General features: G+C 43.6%; 1 protein-coding gene across 4 annotated transcripts in view; it reads left to right on the top strand.

Moving 5' to 3' along the window:
- Positions 1 to 20257, top strand: part of SLC2A9 (solute carrier family 2 member 9) — a 220531-nt gene that overhangs the window by 193142 nt on the left and 7132 nt on the right. For all 4 annotated transcript variants that reach the window (XM_090035590.1, XM_090035591.1, XM_090035592.1 and 1 more), the window contains one exon: positions 2622 to 2749. In XM_090035590.1, coding sequence (XP_089891716.1) covers positions 2622 to 2749 — 128 coding nt within the window. The remainder of the gene's footprint in view (positions 1 to 2621; positions 2750 to 20257) is intronic.

Raw genomic sequence — 20257 nt, 5'->3', positions numbered from 1 at the left:
CAGCACTATAGATAGATTAAATGAGTCTTGAAGTGGGCAGGGAGGCACTATAGACATGGTTTTAATCTTTCTCCAGATGTAAAATGGGGATAACAGAACTTTTGTGTCTATTTCATTTTGTCATTTAGATTGTTAGCTGCCTGGGGCAAGGCTGTCTTTTACTATATGTGGGTGCAACTACACATGCAATTAATGCAATTCAATAAAACTCTGGCACAGTTTACACCAGAGTCAGCTGCTCCCAGGCATGGCATTTACATGTGCACCCAGGGCCGCAGCACACTGAGCTGGAGCTAGGGTGACCACCTGTTCCTAATTGGGCAGGACAGTCCCAAAATGCAAACATTAAGTCCCAGTCCTGGGGTGAATGACTGGGACAACATTTGTCCCAGATTCCCCTCAACACAGTCAAACCATAGCAACTCTTGTCCCAATATCATGTGCAGGGATCTGGTTTTCCTGTTCAGAGAAAAACATGAAAACATGAAAAAATGGAGATTTTTCTCCATTGAAGGGGAAAAATACAGGGAACTGCCAGTGGCAGGGCTCCAGGGTTCCAGCCTACAAGGGCCTGCTTGGGGCTAGAAGGAGCAGGACGTAGGGGGTCATTTGCAAGTGTACATGTGCACACAGGCACATGGCCAACCAGGCAGTGATGGAAAGCAGCTCCCTCAGCTGCCTGTGAGTAAATCTATGAGGGGGATAGGCCCCAGTGTGGGGAGCCCTAAGCCCACAGTGGGCAGCCTGCATCCACCCCTGCCCTGCTTACAGATCTAGAGGAGCACATTTCCCCCATTCTCTCTCCCTGGGGGTGAATGCAGTGGCCGCAGCACTGCTCACAGGGGACAGGGCCAGTGCCAGCCCCCTCCCTCCCCCATTACTCCACAGACAAGCCACCAGTGGCTCCATCCAGCTCCCTGGCCAGGCCTCGCGGTTGTGCATTCCCGCCCCAGCCCTGGGCCTCATTCACCGCCCAGTTCCAGGTGCCAAGCCTGCCCCATTCCCTCACTCACCGTGGAGGCCTCAATCCACGGTGTCTTGATTGACCTCCCTACATCCCCCCATACTGCCTATGCTCCTCCAGATTTGTACGCAGGGCAGGGGTGGATGCAGGCTGCCCACTGTGGGCTCAGGGCTCCCCACCCTGGGGCCTACCCAGCTCAGCAAGTGGAACGCAGTGCGGGAGGGTAGAATGAGGTGCGGAGGCTCAGTATTCCACTTTCACAGTTTGAAAAGGTGGTCACCTTAGCCAGGAAGAGCAACCCTGGGCTGGCAAGAGACTGGGGGGTCAGTCCTAGGCTCTGGGTGGTGGCAGCAGCCAATGGAGGAGTTGGTTGGTGCACAAGGTTGCTGCACTGTGGGGCTAGCTGGCAGACAGCCCCTGTACTTCAGCATCCTTGTGCCCCAGCCAACCCCGTCGCACTCTACATGTGTGTTTTGATCACATGTAATTACTCTGCTGTAAAATAGTGCTGTCACTAACAGTATTATCTTACAGCACAGTTAATTAATCTACTGCACTCTAATATCGGGGCATGTGTACACTGTGGTGCTTTACTGTGGAGCTAATTACTTTATTCTGTAGTAAAGTGCACATGTAGGGCCCACAATAGGGCCCAGATTTCAGTTGGGGTCTCTACAGTAGTGCTTAGATAAAAATAAATGATAGTGGTTGATATGGTACATACTTTGCTTAACCAATTGATCATATTGTTCGTTGTAAAATTTTTTTGAGGCAGTCATGTCTTCCTCCTATATGTTGATATGTCCTTATATATTCTCCATGTCCCTTGGTGTGTCTGTCTTCAAAGTGTGATCCTGTGATGCTCATAGGCCTGTTGGTATAATATGTATTTTAGTGTGGTACAGGTAAGCACTGGCTACTATATTATAATATGTTGATATATCACTGTTAATCATAGACTAATGTATTCAGTGCTACAAAAAAACAAATAAAGACATAGTTCCCATCCCACAAAGCTGTCAGTCCAACCCCAAGGATATGTATAGCATAAATGGGTTTTGTTCTCTAAATGTATGATTTTATATAAAAAGTGGAGTTGTAAAAGGTATTAAAAAAGGATTTCTATAAATAATAGGTATATATTTATTAAATAAATAACAATAAACCCTGCTAACTTGCATAGAGTTTATACCATTTCCTTTCCAACTTTACTGTTTTCAGTGAAGTGGATAGTTATCCCAGAAATTCTGCTTAATATTTTTCTGAACCTCCTATCACAAAATATTCCTCAATGTTTCAAAGATTTCAATAAGAACAGTGATTAAGCTATTAACATTTTTATCAAGGGTATGTTTAATTGGGCATTACTTTGGACTGGATACTCCATTCTGTTACCAGTGTCCCATCACTGTAGTTACCCAAAGGATTTGTAATCCTGCAGAACTGGTGTAATGGAGCATAAGGTCAATCTCTTATAAAGTAGTTGCAATACATTATGTAGCAAAATAAATCCCAGAAGAATCCTACTTTTCTAGTTTGACAAAATGATCAATGCACTGGGGATTGATTACTGTGGGTTTTTTTAAAAGTTCACATTCTTTACTGAACACGCCAAAGAATTTATTAAATCATTGTCCTCTTGGCTGTTGTATTTCAGGTGGGATTCCATTTGTCCTAACTGGAGAGTTTTTCGAGCAGTCTCAAAGGCCAGCTGCATTTATGATAGCTGGAACAGTCAACTGGCTTTCTAACTTCACAGTTGGACTACTTTTCCCTTTCATTCAGGTACTCATGATGTATTATTATATGTATGGAATCTGAATTAATAGTTATCATTTTATGTCCCAAAGGGAATGAATGTCAGGCTTGACTCAGTAGCCATTAAAGTCAATACCAAGGTTTCCCTTGACTTCACTTAGGATTTTGAATTAATCCTTTAGTCCTCCTTGATTGCTCTGTATTTACTGCAGGGCTTCTCCTTCTGACCTATACAGTAATGTCTTCACAAACTCTGCCTTTTTTTTTGTTTAATGGAAACAGCCATATCAGTTCACTAGCTTAGTTTATCACTGATATCAATATTTCAGTCATTGTTCTGTGGGATATTTGTTCACTGTCCAGAGATAAACACAACCTGTCAATCAAAGCAGGTATACCAGGTCCTGCTGGCTGGCCTGTGCTGAAGCTACTGTTTCACAGGGCTTCAATTGGTCCTTATACCCAGGTTATGTAGTAAACCTCCACCTACCAGGTTCCTTTCTCTGGACCAGGATCTCCTGTGCAGCCATTTTTAGCCCTGCAGCTCTCCCTGTACATGAAGTGCTTATTTACCTTACTATCTAAAAGGTAGTTGATGCATCCAAGGCAGGAACTAGGCTCAGCCATCTCTCTCTGTGACATGATGAGAGCAAGGTTCACACTTCTGAGGCCAAAATAGTAACTCCAGAGTCCTCTTAAGCATGCACACATGCAAAATTTCTAGCTGGCCAGGAAAAAAAGCTTCTAGTTAAGTGATTTTTTTCATGTCTAGTTACTGTCCAAAGAAGAATTATTTTTAAAATGTTGAGACTACTGTATTTCACAGTGTATAAGTCGGACCTTTTAAATTTACTGTGACTTATACACTGTATCAATACTTTTGACCCCCAGCCCAGCCCTGAACCTACCTGATTTTCTTCACTTCCCAACAGTGTCCCTGTTGCTAGAGGCCATGGGGCCTGGGTCTAGCCCGAACACAGCCTGTGGGCCTTGCTGTCACCATGGAGCAGTGCTGCCTGGACCACACCAGCTGAGCTCAGAGCTTGGCGCCATCCCCAGCAAGTGGCGCCAGGCTTGGCAGCACCATTCACAGGGGATGGGGCCGGGCTCAGCGTTAGACTGCTGGGTACTGCATGGGCCGCAGCAGGTAAACGCCAAGCCTAGCACCACTCACTTGAGCAGCATCTCCATAGTGACAGCAAGCCCCACAGACTGGGGTTTGCAGGAGCTTGCAGCCTACGGGCCTTGCTGTCACCATGGAGATGCCACTCAGCCAGGTGCCAAGTCTAGCCCCAGCCCCAGTCGCTGCAAGCAGTGCTGGTCTCGGCTGGCATGGCCCAGGCAGCACCACTTACAGGACATGGGGCCATGCCAGCTGAACGCCAAACCCAGCCCCAGCAGTGCTTCCTGGGGCATGCCAGCCAAGCACTGAGCCTGGCTCCACCCGTTGGAAGTAGTGCTGCGGCACATGCCCATCCCTGCCCCCACCAGTGCCTGGCTCACAGTGAAGGCATGCAGGGGCCAGTATAAGTTGACCCAATATTTCTGATCCAAAAAGATAGGATTTTCATAGATCCAGTGTATAAGTCAACTCAAATTTTTGGATCAGAAAAATGAGGTTGACTTGTATACTGTGTCAACTTGTACACCATGAAATATGGTAATTGTGCAAGTTATTTCTGATAAATGTGATTTTGAAGATGTGGGTGTGTTTTATTTTTTTAACTTCTTTTTCTGTCTTTCCACAATTGATAAATGTCCTGATATAAAACTTTATACTATCTTTTAAATATTAATCTGCAGCTGGCACCTAGAACTATTTTTATTGTGTAGTAGTTGTTGAATTTATCAAAATTATTTATAATTTATGTGAGTGATCTGGATACTTACATATTGACCTACATGATCTGACATTTGATATAAAAGGAAAGAAAAAGTGTTTAGTCCTTTTGATTACCAAGATCAACTTCAGAGGTAAACAGAATACTTCTCAGTCCTTTTGCTACCACTTCCTACAATTTCAGTCAGATTGCTCACAGTTGAAGCGTACCTGAGAGTATGACATATAATGCTCAATAAAATCAGTGGGTGTCTTCTGATTGACTTTAATGGGTTCAGTCCCCAAAGAAAAGTAAGACTTTCCAAAATTGGATACCCAAAGGTGAGTTTTTCAAAAGCACTTGGCACTGATGCAGTTCTGCCATGAGAAATGTTTTTCATAGAAGTATGAATTCATTCAGATATTTTAGGAATACTCAAATCCCCCAGAGTTATACTCTTGTTTCAACATCCTGTCCAAAAATCCTTTTGTGCTCCTAACAATAATTTGTGCTTCTTGAAGTCAGAGCTGAATTTTTTGGGGCTGAGCCTCAACTCTCATTTAATGTAATCCATAACTATTATCCTCGCAAGCATTTATAATGTGCATTATATATATTCTCTTAGTCTGTCCATATAAATTATATCCTGAGGGCCAGCCTTTTAGAAAGGTACTTACTAAGTTCCTTCAAACTAAAGAAGGAGTTAAATTCTTTATTTTTTAAATAATGTAAAAAGAAATCCCTAGTGCCTTAGAAAGATGCTGCAGCTACTAAAGCGACCAAAACATTGGCTTGCATCCATAGATGCTTCTCAAGCAAATCCTGGGATGTTACTCTCCCCTTGTACTCAGCCTTGGTGAGGCCGCAGCTGGAGTAGTGGGTCCAGTTTTGGGCCCCACAATTCAAAAAGGATGTGGAAAAGTTTGAGAGAGTCCAGAGAAGAGCCATGCACATGATCAGAGGTCAGGGTAACAGGCCTTACAATGACAGGCTGAGAGCCATGGGGTTCTTTAGCCTGGAAAAGCGCAGGCTCAGGGGTGATCTGATGGCCACCTATAAGTTTATCAGGGGTAACCACCAGTTTCTGGGGGAACGTTTGTTCACCAGAGCGCCCCAAGGGATGACGAGGTCAAACAGTCATAAACTACTGCGAGACCGTTTCAGGCTGGACATAAGGAAGAATTTCTTTACTGTCCGAGCCCCCAAGGTCTGGAACAGTCTGCCAGCGGAGGTGGTTCAAGCACCTACATTGAACACCTTCAAAAGCAAATTGGATGCTTATCTTGCTGAGATCCTATGACCCCAGCTGACTTCCTGCCCTTTGGGCAGGGGGCTGAACTCGATCTTCCGAGGTCCCTTCTAGCCCTAATGTCTATGAAACATGTGTGTTTCAAATTTGATGTTGCCTGAGAAATGCGCTATGTTACTTAAAGAAAAATTCTACTTTGTAATGACAAAAATCCAGGTTAGTTATGATAAAGATGAAGCGAGTTAGTTTTTATAAGAGGCTTCTGAAAAGTTTGCATTTAAATGTAGATATAAGAATGCAGAATTACTCAGACTTTGATTTTCTTTGGAACTGTCTCACAAAATTGACCTAGCAGCTAAGTACAAGCATTCCAAAAGCTGATGCCTGAATTGATTTAGTCTTTGCAAGTTAGTCCAACTTGCATAGATTGAACTTATTTGCAAGTGAATAGACATTCCTTTTGATTCCAGAAGTGCAGGCACATGCCTGCCGTGGCTCAGGCTAGAAGCCAGGGGGGACTAGAGAGAGCCCTCTGCTGCAGGGCAGCTCTGCTAAGTGAGGTGTGTAGCCAGGCCCCAGAAGACTGAGTATGATTGGGGAGGGGTTTAAACCCATCCTGGCCTTCAGAGACTCCAGAAGGAGTGTGTCTAGAGAGGAAATGAGGAAGCAACCCCTGCCAGGCATTCCCCACCCCATCCCTTGCCACTCAAGCAGTGGGGAGTGTGGCCAACCCCAGCAGCAGTGTGAAGCAAGCACAGATAGGGGGTTTAATTCCCTCCTTCATCCCCTGTCCCACTGGCAGGACCTGCACCGGGGTCTGCTTGGCCAGGGAACAACAGTCCATGTCAGGTTCCTCCCTCTGCCCTCATGCCCCCCACTGCTCAGGGGTGGGAGTGTGACCAGAGGCCACCCAGCATGCCCCCCTAAGGTAAAGAGCGCAGGGAGGGGATTTATTCCTCCCCTCCCTCCCATCTCCCCCAGGTAACCACAGCCGGGGTCTGCCAGCCCCAGCTGCTGCCTCTACCTTTCATCCCCAGCCAAGCAGACCCCAGCTGGGGTTCCCTGGGTTAGAGGGGAGGGAATGGGGAATAAACCCCCTCTCTGCTCACTTTGCCTCAAGGGGCCATACTGGCCGGACTGACCATGCCTTCATCCTGCCACTGGACCAGCAAGACAGAGAGGGACCCTAACAAGGCAGCAGTCCCAGGGAGCACAAGCCTCTCCCCACTGGGGGGCTGTGCTGCAGGCTGGAGTGAGGAGGGCAGAGCTGCCACAGCCTCCACAGAGCAAGCAACAGTGCTAAGCAGACCTTGGGGGACTATGGCCACCTCAAAATTTGGCTTAGCCCTGGTAGCCACCCCTCCAAGCCCTGCTGCCACTGCCGCTCACCCCACGCTGGCTGCAGCACCTCTGGCCGCCCTGCTCCCACCCTCAGTGCAGCCCCTCCATTAGGGGATGCTGGGGGACTCTGGAGGCTTGAGCTCCCCATCAGGTTCCCTTCCGTAGTTGCTTGTCCAGAGCCAGGAGTGTGGCTAGTTGTTGGCCAGCATGGCTCCCTGAGACAAAGGGGAGCAAGTTTATTTCCCCTTCTGTCCCCTCTTCCCCGGGGAACTCCAGTTGGGGTCTGCCTGGCCCGAGGTGAGCAGTGGAGGCAGCAGCCCGAGCTGGCAGACCCTGGCTGTGGTCTCCTGGAAGGAGAGGGGAGGGAAGGAGGAATAAACCCCTCCCTGCCCCCTTTGCTTCAGGGGGCCATGCCAGCCAGACTCTGGCTCAGGTCCTGCCAGTCAGACGGGACAGGGGGCGAAATTAAACCTCCTCTCTCCCCTATTCTCTTGAGGCTACTGCCAGGGCTGGCCACGCCCTCCACTGCTTGAGCAGCAAGCAGGGCGAAATGCCTAACAGGTTGCTGTGCCCCTGCCTGGCAGACCCCAGCTGGGGTCTGTGCTGGTGGGAAGGGGGAGGGTGTGGGGAACAAACCCCTTTCCTGCCCCTTCATCTTAAGGGGCCAGCGTCTGGCTATGCCCCATCCCTGCTCCAGCTAGGGAGCAGAGGGGTGGGGCTACCCATGCCCCCCCCCGGTCATCAGGATCAGCTGCGGGCAACCCCTCCCCACCCCCCGATGGGCATGATCAGCTGCGGGGGATCCCCCGCCTCCCAACCTGTGCGATCAGCCTTGGGGGAACATAGTCTTTGGATTAAGTGCTTAACTGGTCTTGGATTGGAACTGGAAAAAAACGAGTTATATACTAAAAATCAATCACCCACAATAACATATTTTAATTTTTTTTTAAATTTAGTCCTGACATTGTGTGTGTTTGCATTGTGTATAGAGGTAATTGCGTAATAGCTCAAAGTGAAGTCTTATTCTTGTATATTGCAGCGGGGGTGTGCAGGGTTGTGGGGGCATGGGTGAGTGTGGGTAGTTGGGTTTGTGGGGGGGCTCTGTGTGTGTGTGTGCGAGCGCGCGCGCATGATTGTGTATGTGGGGTGTGGGGGAGGGTGTTGGGATATGTATGCATGTAGGTGAGTGGGTATAGGGTTTGTGGGGTGGGTGGAGGGGGTGAATGGCTGGAGTCGTGTGGATGTATGTGTGTGGTGAGGTGTGTGCACATAGCAGTGAGTGGGGCTCTCCCCCCCCAGGGGCACATGGGTGTGTCGGGGAGTTGGGTTTGTGGGAGAATTTGGGGGAGGGTGTGGGTGGGTACAGTGTTTGTGGAGTGTGTAATTGTGTTTAGGGGAGAGTGTGGTTGTGGGGTTTGTGGGGGAGGGTCTGAGGGTATGGTGGGGTGTGCATGGGAGCCCCCCCATGCACACCCCCTTAAGCCAGTCAGCACCCACCCGCAACAGCTCAGAGCCCACACACCCTGTGGCATCTCCCCATCACCACCAACAGTGCACAGCCCCAGCTTGCCCCACTCACGCTCTGCACTGTCCAGCCATGGCATGTCCTGCTGCCCCCTAGGCTGGACTGACTTTCTAGGCAGCCCAGGCAGCAGCGGCTCCATTCGGCTGTTGCTGGCCCCAGCACTGTGATACCAGCAGGGATTTGCACATGCAGTCCCAACCTGGCTCACCCTGTGCCTGCTCCGGACTCATCTGTTCCAGACTGTTGCTTGATGTGGAGGGGAAGGCAGATCCTCCTTCTCACCCCTACCAGACAGTTCTTGCTGAAGCCACCTGGAGCCCGTGTCATGCTGGGCTGCCCTGCATCTCCACCGCCATCACCACCACCTCTGGCTGCCCTGCAGCTGCTCTGTACTGTATTTTGCCCACCCTGCCTTAGACCCTATTCATACTCCTATGATCAGTTTGGTACTAGACATGGAGATTTTGGTTTAGGATCTGATACACAGTCAATCGCTTGCATCCATGCTGAACCCCTTGTCTTCAGTAGGACTCTACAGAGCATCACACTTACATGTACATAATCCCACTGAAGTCAATGGAACTCTGCACCACAACCACCCTGCAGGTCAGAGCACAGGATCAAGCTGTTGCATCTGATCAGAATCAAAGTTTCTATTTCTCAAGACTTTCCTAAGTATAGTTACTGAGATGTATGCTATTTCCTGACACTTAACAGTTGGCTAAAAGGAAATTATATTGTCTGATGGAATCCAGAGCCATTAATATCCACATGGTGTTAAGGTCGTTGCGGTTGTTCAGAAACTGAATGTGGAATGAATACCTTCAAGGTCTGTGTGAGGGTTTTTTTGTTTTGTTTTTTAATTGTGTCGCTGGAAAAAAAATAATGTCCGGTGCAACAGCCAGTCAGATTACTGAATTTCTCCTGCAGAATTTCATTCATATTCATTAGCGTTTCAAAACAAAACACATAACCTGAAACTCGGGCAAAATTTTTTAAATGCCGTGCTTGACTAGCTGTGTTGAACACTGGTGCAGCCGCACCAAGATACAGGAAAGGCACATAACAAAAACCAGAGGGTCAGAAACAGCACTTGGATTCTTTGTAGTTTTCAGAAGGTTGCAAACATTAAGCTTGAAAATCCTTCTTCCCTGGCTCTCAGTTAGGGTATTTCTAAAGGAATACTACTATTCAGAAGAAAAATTACATGAATCTCAGAAGCCTGTTACCGGTGATAGATTAGCTTGGAAAATATTATTGTGGTGTAATGGAATGGAAAAGTTTAAGCTCTTTACTTAAGAATACGAGAGCCGCTCATGTTTCCTTAGGTACAATGTTGTAAAGATGGATGATGTTCATTGTCAGAAAAGCTAAGCTGCAGAGGAATATTTGAATAAGAGTTAATTTTAGTGGATATTTCATTTTCCTACTTTCTCTGGGAAAGATGGCATCACACCCCATAGGACCCTGTTACCAGATCAAGTTCACCAAAACCATGTATTCCCCAACAGTCATGTAGACAAAAACTGATTCTCAGTTATGTTTGCAAACATGAATGGGCCAGACTCACAATTTCAAATGTAGGCTTCAAATAACTGTTTTCAAATATTGTGCTAGCAACTCAGATTTCCACACCACCACTCCTTGATGCTGAAAATGAATTTTCTTGTGATATTTTTAAAGTAAAACACAGTGTGTTACAAGATTTCTTTCAAAGAAAGCTCAAAAATGAAAGCTGGTAAAATAGAAACAAACATAAAATAGTTTATTGGGTTTTTTTGTTCATAGAGTGAATGAAGTGAGTGAAGTGTTATTGAGTGAAGTGATTCCCTGTGCTGATTAACTAAAAGATTTGAGTTCCTCTAAACCATGGCCTTACAATTGACTAAATTATGAGAGGATTTAGTGGGCCGTGGTCTGGCTGCAACTTAACTTAGCCATCATCATGACACACTGGGCACATTTATACATGCTATTAATGCACCTGAATAAATTATAGATCAGTTCATGCCGGAGTCTGCTGCTTTCCATGCGCACCATCTTCACGTGTGGGACCACAACAATTTAAACTGGGGCAGAGCAGGCCTGCCTGGCAGTGGCCTGGGGTGGAGGGGGTCAGCCTGCCAGCCTGGGACTGCTCCCCCCAACTCAGCATACTGTCGAATACTGGCTGATTGGGACACAAGGGTGCTACAGTGCAGAGCTCCTGCACTGTAGCATCCTCATGCCCCAGCCAGCCCCAGTCACAGTCTACACATGCACTGAATACATGTAATTACTCCACTGTAGGATGGAATTTGTCCTGGACAATACTATCCTACAGGGGAGTTGATCAGTTTACTGCGCCCTAATATGGGCACATGTGTAGACTGGTGTTTTGCTGAGGAGCTAATAAAGCTCATGTGTGCATGCACCCACCGACTGAATCTTTTTTTCCACTAACAGATTTGCAAGCCATTCATAATATCCTGAATGTCTAAGCCCAGTCTCCTGTGCTGCATTTAAGTCTTCCCATTTGGCTGAAAGAAATTGTTCCTTTACCAACTGTGATCCTGTTTAAGCATATTATTCATTTATAACACATACTTTTTTCAGTAGTATTTCCAGTTTTCCAATATTATTTTCGAATATTCCAAAATTTTCAAGCATTTCCAGTAGTATTACCAGCTGCTGAATTAATCATGCGTGGATGTTACTTAACACTATTCAAAATCAGATCCTTCTTGCCTACCCGACATTTCTCCTGGCTTCACTTGGATCTCTGACTACACAGTGAAAGGAAAATCAGGCCCAAGTGTGTTCCTCAGTGGAGCAATCATAGGATCAAAGTAATGTGTGTTATGCCCACTGTAATGGTTGTCCAGACAAATATCCTGTGAACACATGTCTATTCTAAAGCATGGGTTTTCAAACTTCCTAAAGTCGCAGAATCCTTTCATATCACTTCTTCCACCATAGAACCCCTAGCGCTATCTGCAAAGCCCGGGAACACCGCCCAGCAGTGGCACGACACTGCCTCCTGGCCCACTGTGCCATTACCCCCAGTCTCTTTGCGAGCCTCCCTGATTACTTACGGCAGAACTGCGGGGTTCCATGGAATGCAGTTGGAGAACCACTAAAGCAAGAGAGTCAAAATTATGACAAGCAGACTGGGTCTGGCCCGAGGAGCCATGTCACAAAGCCTGCAGGGCTGGTAAGGGCACTGGGAATTTGTGAACCAGGCAACTGGAGCCAACTAGGGTTGCTCTGAACCGGCTTAATGTGCTGCGGTCACAGACGCATGTGTAAGCACAGTGCCCAAGAGCAATAAACTCTAGCATGATATGTGCCAGAGTTTATTGCTGTGTGCTAATAGCATATGTAGTTGTGCCCCTGTGTACCAAAGCAGAGATTAAGGCTAATGGAGAAGGAGCGGTATTGCGGGAATTTTTAGATGAGCTTTAAATATATGCAAACATGAAGGACAGATAAAGTGTCGTTCATGGATAATCTGTCTCAGCTGCTTTTTCCATCTATAGCTTTTTATCTTTAACACTTTAAAAGGTATCTGAAATACCACAAGAAAAGGCGTTCCCTCCAAATGCACCAGGTAAAGAACACTGCTTTTATGAGAAATATGGTACATGTTGATTGTCTTTTTATGTCTCGATTTGCACAGTGCCTTGTCTGTTTTATACAAACCAAATGGATTTTAGCACAGTAAGAACAACTGATAACACAACGTTGCTAGTCATTTGTTTTAGACAGCTTGCTATTAATAGACAATGAATTTGATATGTATTTTTTTTCCTTTCTCAGCCCAGGCCTCTTTTTCACTTCTCTCTAGGAATTGGCACTTTCACATCATTATAAATTTCATTAGCATCCTTCAAGCACCTCCATGTTGTTCCTGCTTGAGGTTTCCCATTTTTTATCCAGTGAGATGCATTTACCCAGTAGGATTCCTTCTTGATTTTTGTTTTTATTATTTCTCTGGATATGTAAATATTCATTTTCTTTTCTTCCATTATGTTACACAGTACTTTTGACAATGAAGATGCTCTACAGAAACATGGGCATCAAATACCGTATTTTCATGCATATAGCGCACACCTTCCTGCCCCCCCCCAATTGGGGGTGGGGTGTATTAATCAAGGAAGCTACCCTGCTTTGATCCCTGCTCCATAGTGCAGCAGCCATGGTATTCTTCAAGCAGCTGAGAGAGCCAGTAGCCCATTAATGGGCCACTGACTTAATGGACAATTGTTCTGTCACTTCACAGGTGTTAAAGATCATCTCTCCTTTGTAATGTTCTTGATGGCCCACTGATACTTTCTTAAGGGAATTTTGCTGTCTGCTAGAGCTTCTGGTCTTCTTTTCTGTTTCATAGCCGTTTAGCTCTTTTCAAGATCCAAAGACACCCAGGGAAAAGAGTCTGCAGCAGCAGCTAGGGTTTTCGTTAAGCAGGAAAGGGAGGGTGAGTCAGCTGAAGTTTAGACTTTGTCCCTGGTCTCTGCAGCCATAACTCAGGGGGGAGGGGCAGGAATTCTCCATAATGCCATGCAAAAATAAGGTGTGCATTATATTTGGGGGTCTGTTATATGTGAGAAAATACAGCATTTTGTTCCACAGTACTGGTATCTCAATTAACTTGTGTTTTGCTTTTGCCAAGTATATCTAATGTTTAAAGTTGTTCCTGTATGTCTCTGCTTCAGAAAATAACTGAAATCTCTTACAAGTATAAACACTGTTTCTTTTTTTACTTACCTGAAGACCTGCTAGCTCATTGGATATTATCTGTTTCAAATGCAGAATGAAAAAATATGCAGGTTTTTAAGGAAAGAGGAATGAATGGGGTGTTCATCTAACTGCAGTTAGTGTCTACCTTTCCCCCTTCCTCAAGAAGCAATTCTGTTTTGCTACATAAAATTAGCGTTCCTTCCTGGGACTGGTGCCTAATGTGTAATGGGGCAAGGAACCCACAAAGCACTTGTGCACGGATGCATCGTCTCAGGGGGTTGTAGCATGTGACATGCAGTGATTTCTTTTTAGCAACTTCTAACAAGCAGACTAACATCATTGGTACAAAAACATTTATGACGCTGAAAACTGACAATTTAGGAGCAGAGTAAGCTAATCCAATTTGGATGTTTGAATAAATAACACAAGAAATTCTGCAATAGTGGGGTCAGTCACTTTCCTGGTTCATCCAATGAAATCATCATTTAATCAGCCTGAAGCTGTTGAGAAGGTTGCTGTATGTCTCATTACACATGTCTTGTGGAAATTAGGTGGCCATGCCACAAACTTTGTGCGTCATCTGTTACAGAATTCATAAGGCCTTGATTGCGTGCCTTGTAAAATTCTGACTACACTTAGTGGGGAGATCAGTCAGTAATAGGGAACCGTTGTTATGTCCAGACTATAAATTGGGTACAAATAAAATAAAAGGAATAAATATTATTAGTTGTTGTTTAGGTCATATTTCTGTAGGAGCAAAATAGCTTACCAGAGGCTTGTCAAGCTATTAAAAAGCATGAAGTCAAAATTACAAACCAAGATCACTCAAATTTCTTTCTTAGGCTTTTAAAATCAGAGGTTTGTAAAACTCATCCCTAGAATTCATTCACCATTCATTCCTTCTCTTGTGTCTTTCTCAGACTATCTGTTGCCAGGTGGTGATATTATCCTGTTTGTAATGATCATAGTACCACTTAATAATTGAGCCCCACTACAAAAAGGGCCAAATAGGGAAGTAATTAACATATCATTAAATAATTGCTGAGAGGTTTGAACTCAACTAATTCCATCGTTTTACGAATTATGGAATTTATTCAGTGTAACCTGTTAAACTAAGCAGTCATGGGCTTGCAACAGGTGGGCTTGCAACTTTCAAAAACCAGTGGGAAGAAGCAAGTTAAAAAAACCCACTTTGTTGGAATATAAGAATCTCAGCATAATTAATTTTAATATCGGATCTTTTATTTTTTAACTGATTTTCTTGAAACAAAAATGAGTACTCTGTTGGATTTTATAGAAGGCTTTTTTCTGCTTTCAAAAATCCAATACTCAGTACTTCTTTTAAGTATTTTCTTCAGTAGAGGGGAAGGGAAATGCTTATACATTCTGTCATGATATACACCGTAACACTACCTTGGCATGGAACATATTTGTATCTTTTATATTTTGAAAAGGTGTGACTGCCCTAGATTTTTCATTCAAATGAATGCAAATTATGCAGCTGAAAATCAGCATCCAAATCACAGTTGACTACTTAGCATATTTTAGATGGGATCCTGGGATGTGTGTGAGCACCTTCCTTCCCATTCTCATCAGTGGGAGTCGAGCTCTGAGAGTGGAGTCAGCTGGTTATGTCTACTCGTGATGGTAAATGGACATTTTGTTTTCTTGCACATGCAAAGTTCTTTTTCAGTTACAGAAAACTGAGAAGAAAATAAACCTGTTTGGTGCAAAATTCCAGGAGCTGGTTGAAAAAATACTGTCAAAACTTTCCATTGGAAAGTAAGTTTTTCCATGGGAAATTGTTGCCTCTTTTTTCTTTCTTTTTTGATCAAATAAAACTTTTGGCAGAAATTATCTCCTTTCCTTGAAATGTTTTTATCTTTTCCCTTAAAACTAAAAAATCTAAAAGATGCAGTTGTTCAGGCAGAAACTTGAAGCTGTTTTTGTTTGTTTTCCTGCACCGTCCTCCCCCATACTCAAAAAGCACCAAATGGATTTCTAGAGAAAAGTCAAAAATTTCCAGAGGGAAATAAAATAATAACTATTTTTAACACAGTGTGGAATACAATTAAGCCAGTGTCTTCTGGAGTTGGTTAAAATAATGACATCAAGTCCACAAACGTATTTCATTGTTCTTTTCCAATTTGAAATGAATGAACACACACAAAGGGGTTTTCTGAGTCAGCATCTGCCATTGTTAAACCTTCAGCAAGCCTGCAAACCCTTTATTTTGCACATAATCTTTATGCATGTGAGTCAGTGAGAGTCCAGAAGTGAATATAATTTTTCAGAATTGGGTCCAGCAGTCCAAAGCTAAGAAAGTGAGAGGTGATGTGAATCTGAAGTTACCATGACATCAGAGAAGCCAAAAAAGGACGATGTTCAGTTTTTACTTGGGCAGGTCCCCACGTAGGTCAGACCAAGCAGTCTTGACTCCTAGATAGTGGTAGATGCACAGAGGTCCTAATTTTGGATCATGCCCATCAAGTTGCCAGTGAACAAGAGGGAGGGAGACATCAGAAAGTGCATTCTAGACCTGTGTTTCATGTCTATAAACAGCACATAGACATTATACAAGTAAGAGACTATACATGTAATTTAAATAGGATAAAGACCCAGGTGCATCATCCTATTGCATCTCTTTCAAAGTTTGTTTTATTACCGCATTGTTCTAGTAGTCGAGCTCTTATACAAATGATCTCCCATTACATTTTGCTTCTTAGGCACATAATACTTTCTGTGCCTGATCAGTTAATTGTTCCATGAAGTCCAGTATCTTGCCTGTGGCACCAGTCAGAACCTAGTGCTTCAGACATAGATACAAATAAATTAAACCATTAAAGCCACTTAATACTGAAGTCCGCACTGAGAGTTTTCCTGACTAAGTATTCAAGATTTGACCCTTCACATTGTGCAATATTGTGTGTGAAACGTATTCTTCCAACTGTTTTCTGTGTGAGTCTGCACTGTATGTAGATGGTTTCATGCTTTAGATGAGCCGTAACACATTGTATAATGGACACGGTTCCATGTGATATTCTTTCATGTTAGGTATAGCTTCTGGCAGTATCAAGAAACCTTTCAATAATTGTTTGTGATGTTTTAACAAGAACACATTTTTGAGTACCAAGATGTTGCAAGGCATTTTCAGTGCCCAGATGTAATACCTCCTTACTGTGATATCCTCCATATTTCATAAATGATCCGCTAGTTTCAAAGAAATACTACAAATAAAAAAGGGACTGTGAGGAAAGTGCACTTTGTTGTTGCACAAGTTTTCCCACTCCAGGATCCCCCTTATATTAGGATTTCTGCAGACCAGTAACACAAAGCAAGCATCTTCCCCTGAGAGATCACTACTTAGACCAGTGATTCTCACTCAGGGTACCATGGCACCCTGGAGTGCCTTAAGATCCATTCAGTATTTGCACAGCTGGATGTGCAAACATGATTCACAAAATAAACCCAGAGATACCAAATAGCAACCTGTAGCATGAAGAACCCTCTGACCTGCTGTGTGCTCTTTCTGAGTTCTTTGCAACAGAAGAATTACTCCATTATTTTTCTGTAGTCAAAAAAAGAAGTGAAAGCTAAGAGCTAGCATTTTCTGAGGGGTGCCTCAAATGCAAAAAGGTTGAGAACCACTGAGTTAGACAATACACAACAGGAAATGAATAAATACATGAGAGAGTAAAGACAAAATATCAAGTGGCACATTTCTCTAAAATAGACATAAGCAGTTAGTTGCCATGTAAGTCAGCATTAATTTGTAGGCAGAGATATTATTTAATGAGGGATTTAAAGGAATAAGGTGACAAGTGTGTAAACACAAAACTGAAACCTTATTAAACTACTTCAAATGTAGAAAGCTCTGGTACAAATTCTGGTTGTTAAGCTGACAGGAGAATTTATGAACACACCAAGAAGTTATTTCCATATCTATTAAATCTATTTGCTTTTGCCTGTTTTTAAGCTTGATGATAGATTATCCATGGTAACATTGTGGCTTAATAAATTAGTAATTCAGCTGCAATATTAGAACAATGAGAGTGAGGGAATTTCTTTTTTGTCTTCACCAGTAAGTACATGAATATGTAGCTGATGCAAGATTGGATAACAGAATGGGACATATGTAATACTGCTAGGCATTGTACAGACAAACGCACATCAACACTCTGCAAAACAAGAACAAGGGCATAAACAGTCTACAGTGTAGACATGGGAATACAAATCAGAATGAAAATATAAGTTTGAGGGAAATCAAGGTTACATAATGACTCTTTGTTTTGGTGTGTAAACATAACACTTTAATTAGTTCATTTCTCTTAGGATTATGCAGAACAAAAATTTAGAAAGAAACTAAATGAGAGACAACAGAGGTTTTATGCATCAGGTTTGGAAGGGGACTAGGAAGAAAGCCAGCTTTGAGGAAGACACAAAGATGCCTGAGGGACATGGGGAAGAGGGTTTCTCAGAACTGGTTTCCTTGATGGAGTTTCTTCAACTGTTTTTCAACTATTTGTGTTTAAACGATGTACTCTTTTGAGCCTTTCACTTTATGACTTCTGTATGACTTGCCCTACAGTAACCTCTGTGTTGGAAATGTTCATTTTTTCCTTGTATTCTCTACTTATGAACTCATACAAGGCATCATGGAAAGACTTCCGTATTTTGTAGTTCCAGAAAAGGCTTTTTATTTAATTTTGCCCTACTAATAATAGTAAGTCAAAAATTTGGGCTCTATACAGATGGCTTAAGTGAATACTGTTTTATAAATACAGGGAAGAAGGAGATGTTTACTTGTGTTGAAAACTTGGCCCTGTAGAAGCCAATGAGAGTTTTTGCCTTTAACTTCAGTGCATCACAATTTGCATTTGCAATTTAAAGAATATGCAGTTTCCAGTACTGTGACTGAAATGCTATAGAATATTTTGAAAAAAAACGTTACTGAGACTAACGTGTCCAAGTCACTAACATAGAACTTTACCTAGCAACCACTTGCATAGAAAGGCTTACTAGAGTAGTTACTGGTAAAGAAATACACAGGGCCAACTCCAAGTCCAGCTTTAGATGGGCAAGTAGCATTTATACAGACATTGGATTCTACTCTCTGCCAGGAAGGGGGTCACTCAGAAATGATGACAATAGCAGGGAGGGCCATCCCACCTTTAGCCCAGTAGCATGGTGGTAAGGGCACTTGGCCAAAGAATGTGAAATCTGGGTTCTCAGCTCCACATACCCAGAGGGGGAGCATACCCACCTCCCCCAGTTTCCAAAGGAGTTCCTTAACAAGCAAGCCAGGAGCCATGTAAGTTTTTTTAAGAACACCCTCAACTCCTGTTGAAGCTGATCCACTGCACAGCTAAGAGAGGAAAATATGTAGGGCCATAAGGAAAATCAACCAGTATAAAAAATGGTTCAGTGAGATGGAAGGGAGGGAATCCTGGGTTCTGGCTTGGATTCCCACCCACAGTAATATTTGTATTTTTTATTTAATGCCCATTGGACAAAATGGACAGAGAACAGTAGAATAGCTTGTGCCCATTTGCAGTAAGTTCTATGTATTTACCTGAAAAGGTATCTTTTTTAGAAGTATTTACTGTATATCCCTTAAAAACTGAGTCCCTCAGTTTCAGAATCTGTGATTACTTATTATAATGCAGCTCACACCTGGCTATGACAAATTTGTACTGTTGTATTACTTACATAGAACTGGGTGCTACTAGCAAGGGCAGTCCCTAGGGGGTGTTACCAGATTTGCCCATCACTTTGGGGTGTGCTCATTTATTAGGGATACGTTTTTAGGGTCTTTGTAATTCTATCAATGTGCTGCTTGTGTTACTCATGTTTCTATACGGAGCTGTATCTCTGCCTTCTGCAACCCCCTCACCCCCAATGGAGCTATCTTGCAGGACTCCGTTTCACTGGGGCTGGGTTCCTCCAGCCACCAAATCAGTCATACGCACACAAACGCACACACGTTAACGTGACACGCCTGACCTGGCTGGGTTGATCAGCATGGACAGGCTGACACCCTCTTTTGCCAAGAATCAGTTCATCAGAGCAACAATAAACTGCAGTCAGACACAAGCACACAGGTAAACAGAATACTTCTGAATCTGACTGGGTGTCCAGCTGACACCCTCATGGGCCAGCATTCAGTTCATTAAGGCACGTCTGAGTCAAACTGGATCAATCAGCCTGTACAAGGTGATGTGTTTCAAATTCAGCATGCCCAATCTTTAGCTGTTTGATGAACAGACCCCACACTATTTTGGGGCTTCACAGGGATCTTTAGCTTAGATAAAAGAAGCATTGCTGCAGAGCAAGTGGGGAAGGAGAAGAAGAGAAGGAAAAATATACCCAGTTACTACCAGTTTGACTATAAAAGTTATTTATCGCTAAGAATATGAAATATATATAATGGTACTAGTAGTAATAGACATGCAAAGGAAAAACAAACACAAACAATTACAATACTACCCTGGTTTCACTAAGTATTTGGGGAAACTTAGCTCAAGCTTAACTAATACAGTTCAGGTTCAGAAATCTATGCCTAGAGAGAAGAGAGAAAAGAGAACAAGAGCTGGGATCTCACCAGTCCAAGGCACTTGGGTTTCAATGCTGACAGGTAAAGTTCTTAGCACAGTCCTTGAAGGGAGGTGATCTGTTTCTTCCAGCTTCTCGAGAATAACAGTGGATGGTATCAAAGAGATTTCTCCTCTTGAAGCACACACACATTTTTAAAAGATTTGTATACCCTCAGTTCAGCTGCTTCAAAGCATTCTTAATAGTGTAAATAATTGTCTTTTCTACTGACAAGGGGTTATCTGGTTTGGAACATCTCAAGAAACTGATTGATAATCATGAAAAACATA

This window comes from Crocodylus siamensis, chromosome 2 (assembly GCF_052110815.1).
Source record: "Crocodylus siamensis isolate JL-2025a chromosome 2, ASM5211081v1, whole genome shotgun sequence".
NCBI lineage: Eukaryota > Metazoa > Chordata > Crocodylia > Crocodylidae > Crocodylus > Crocodylus siamensis.
This window is presented reverse-complemented; position numbering and strand designations above follow the sequence as displayed.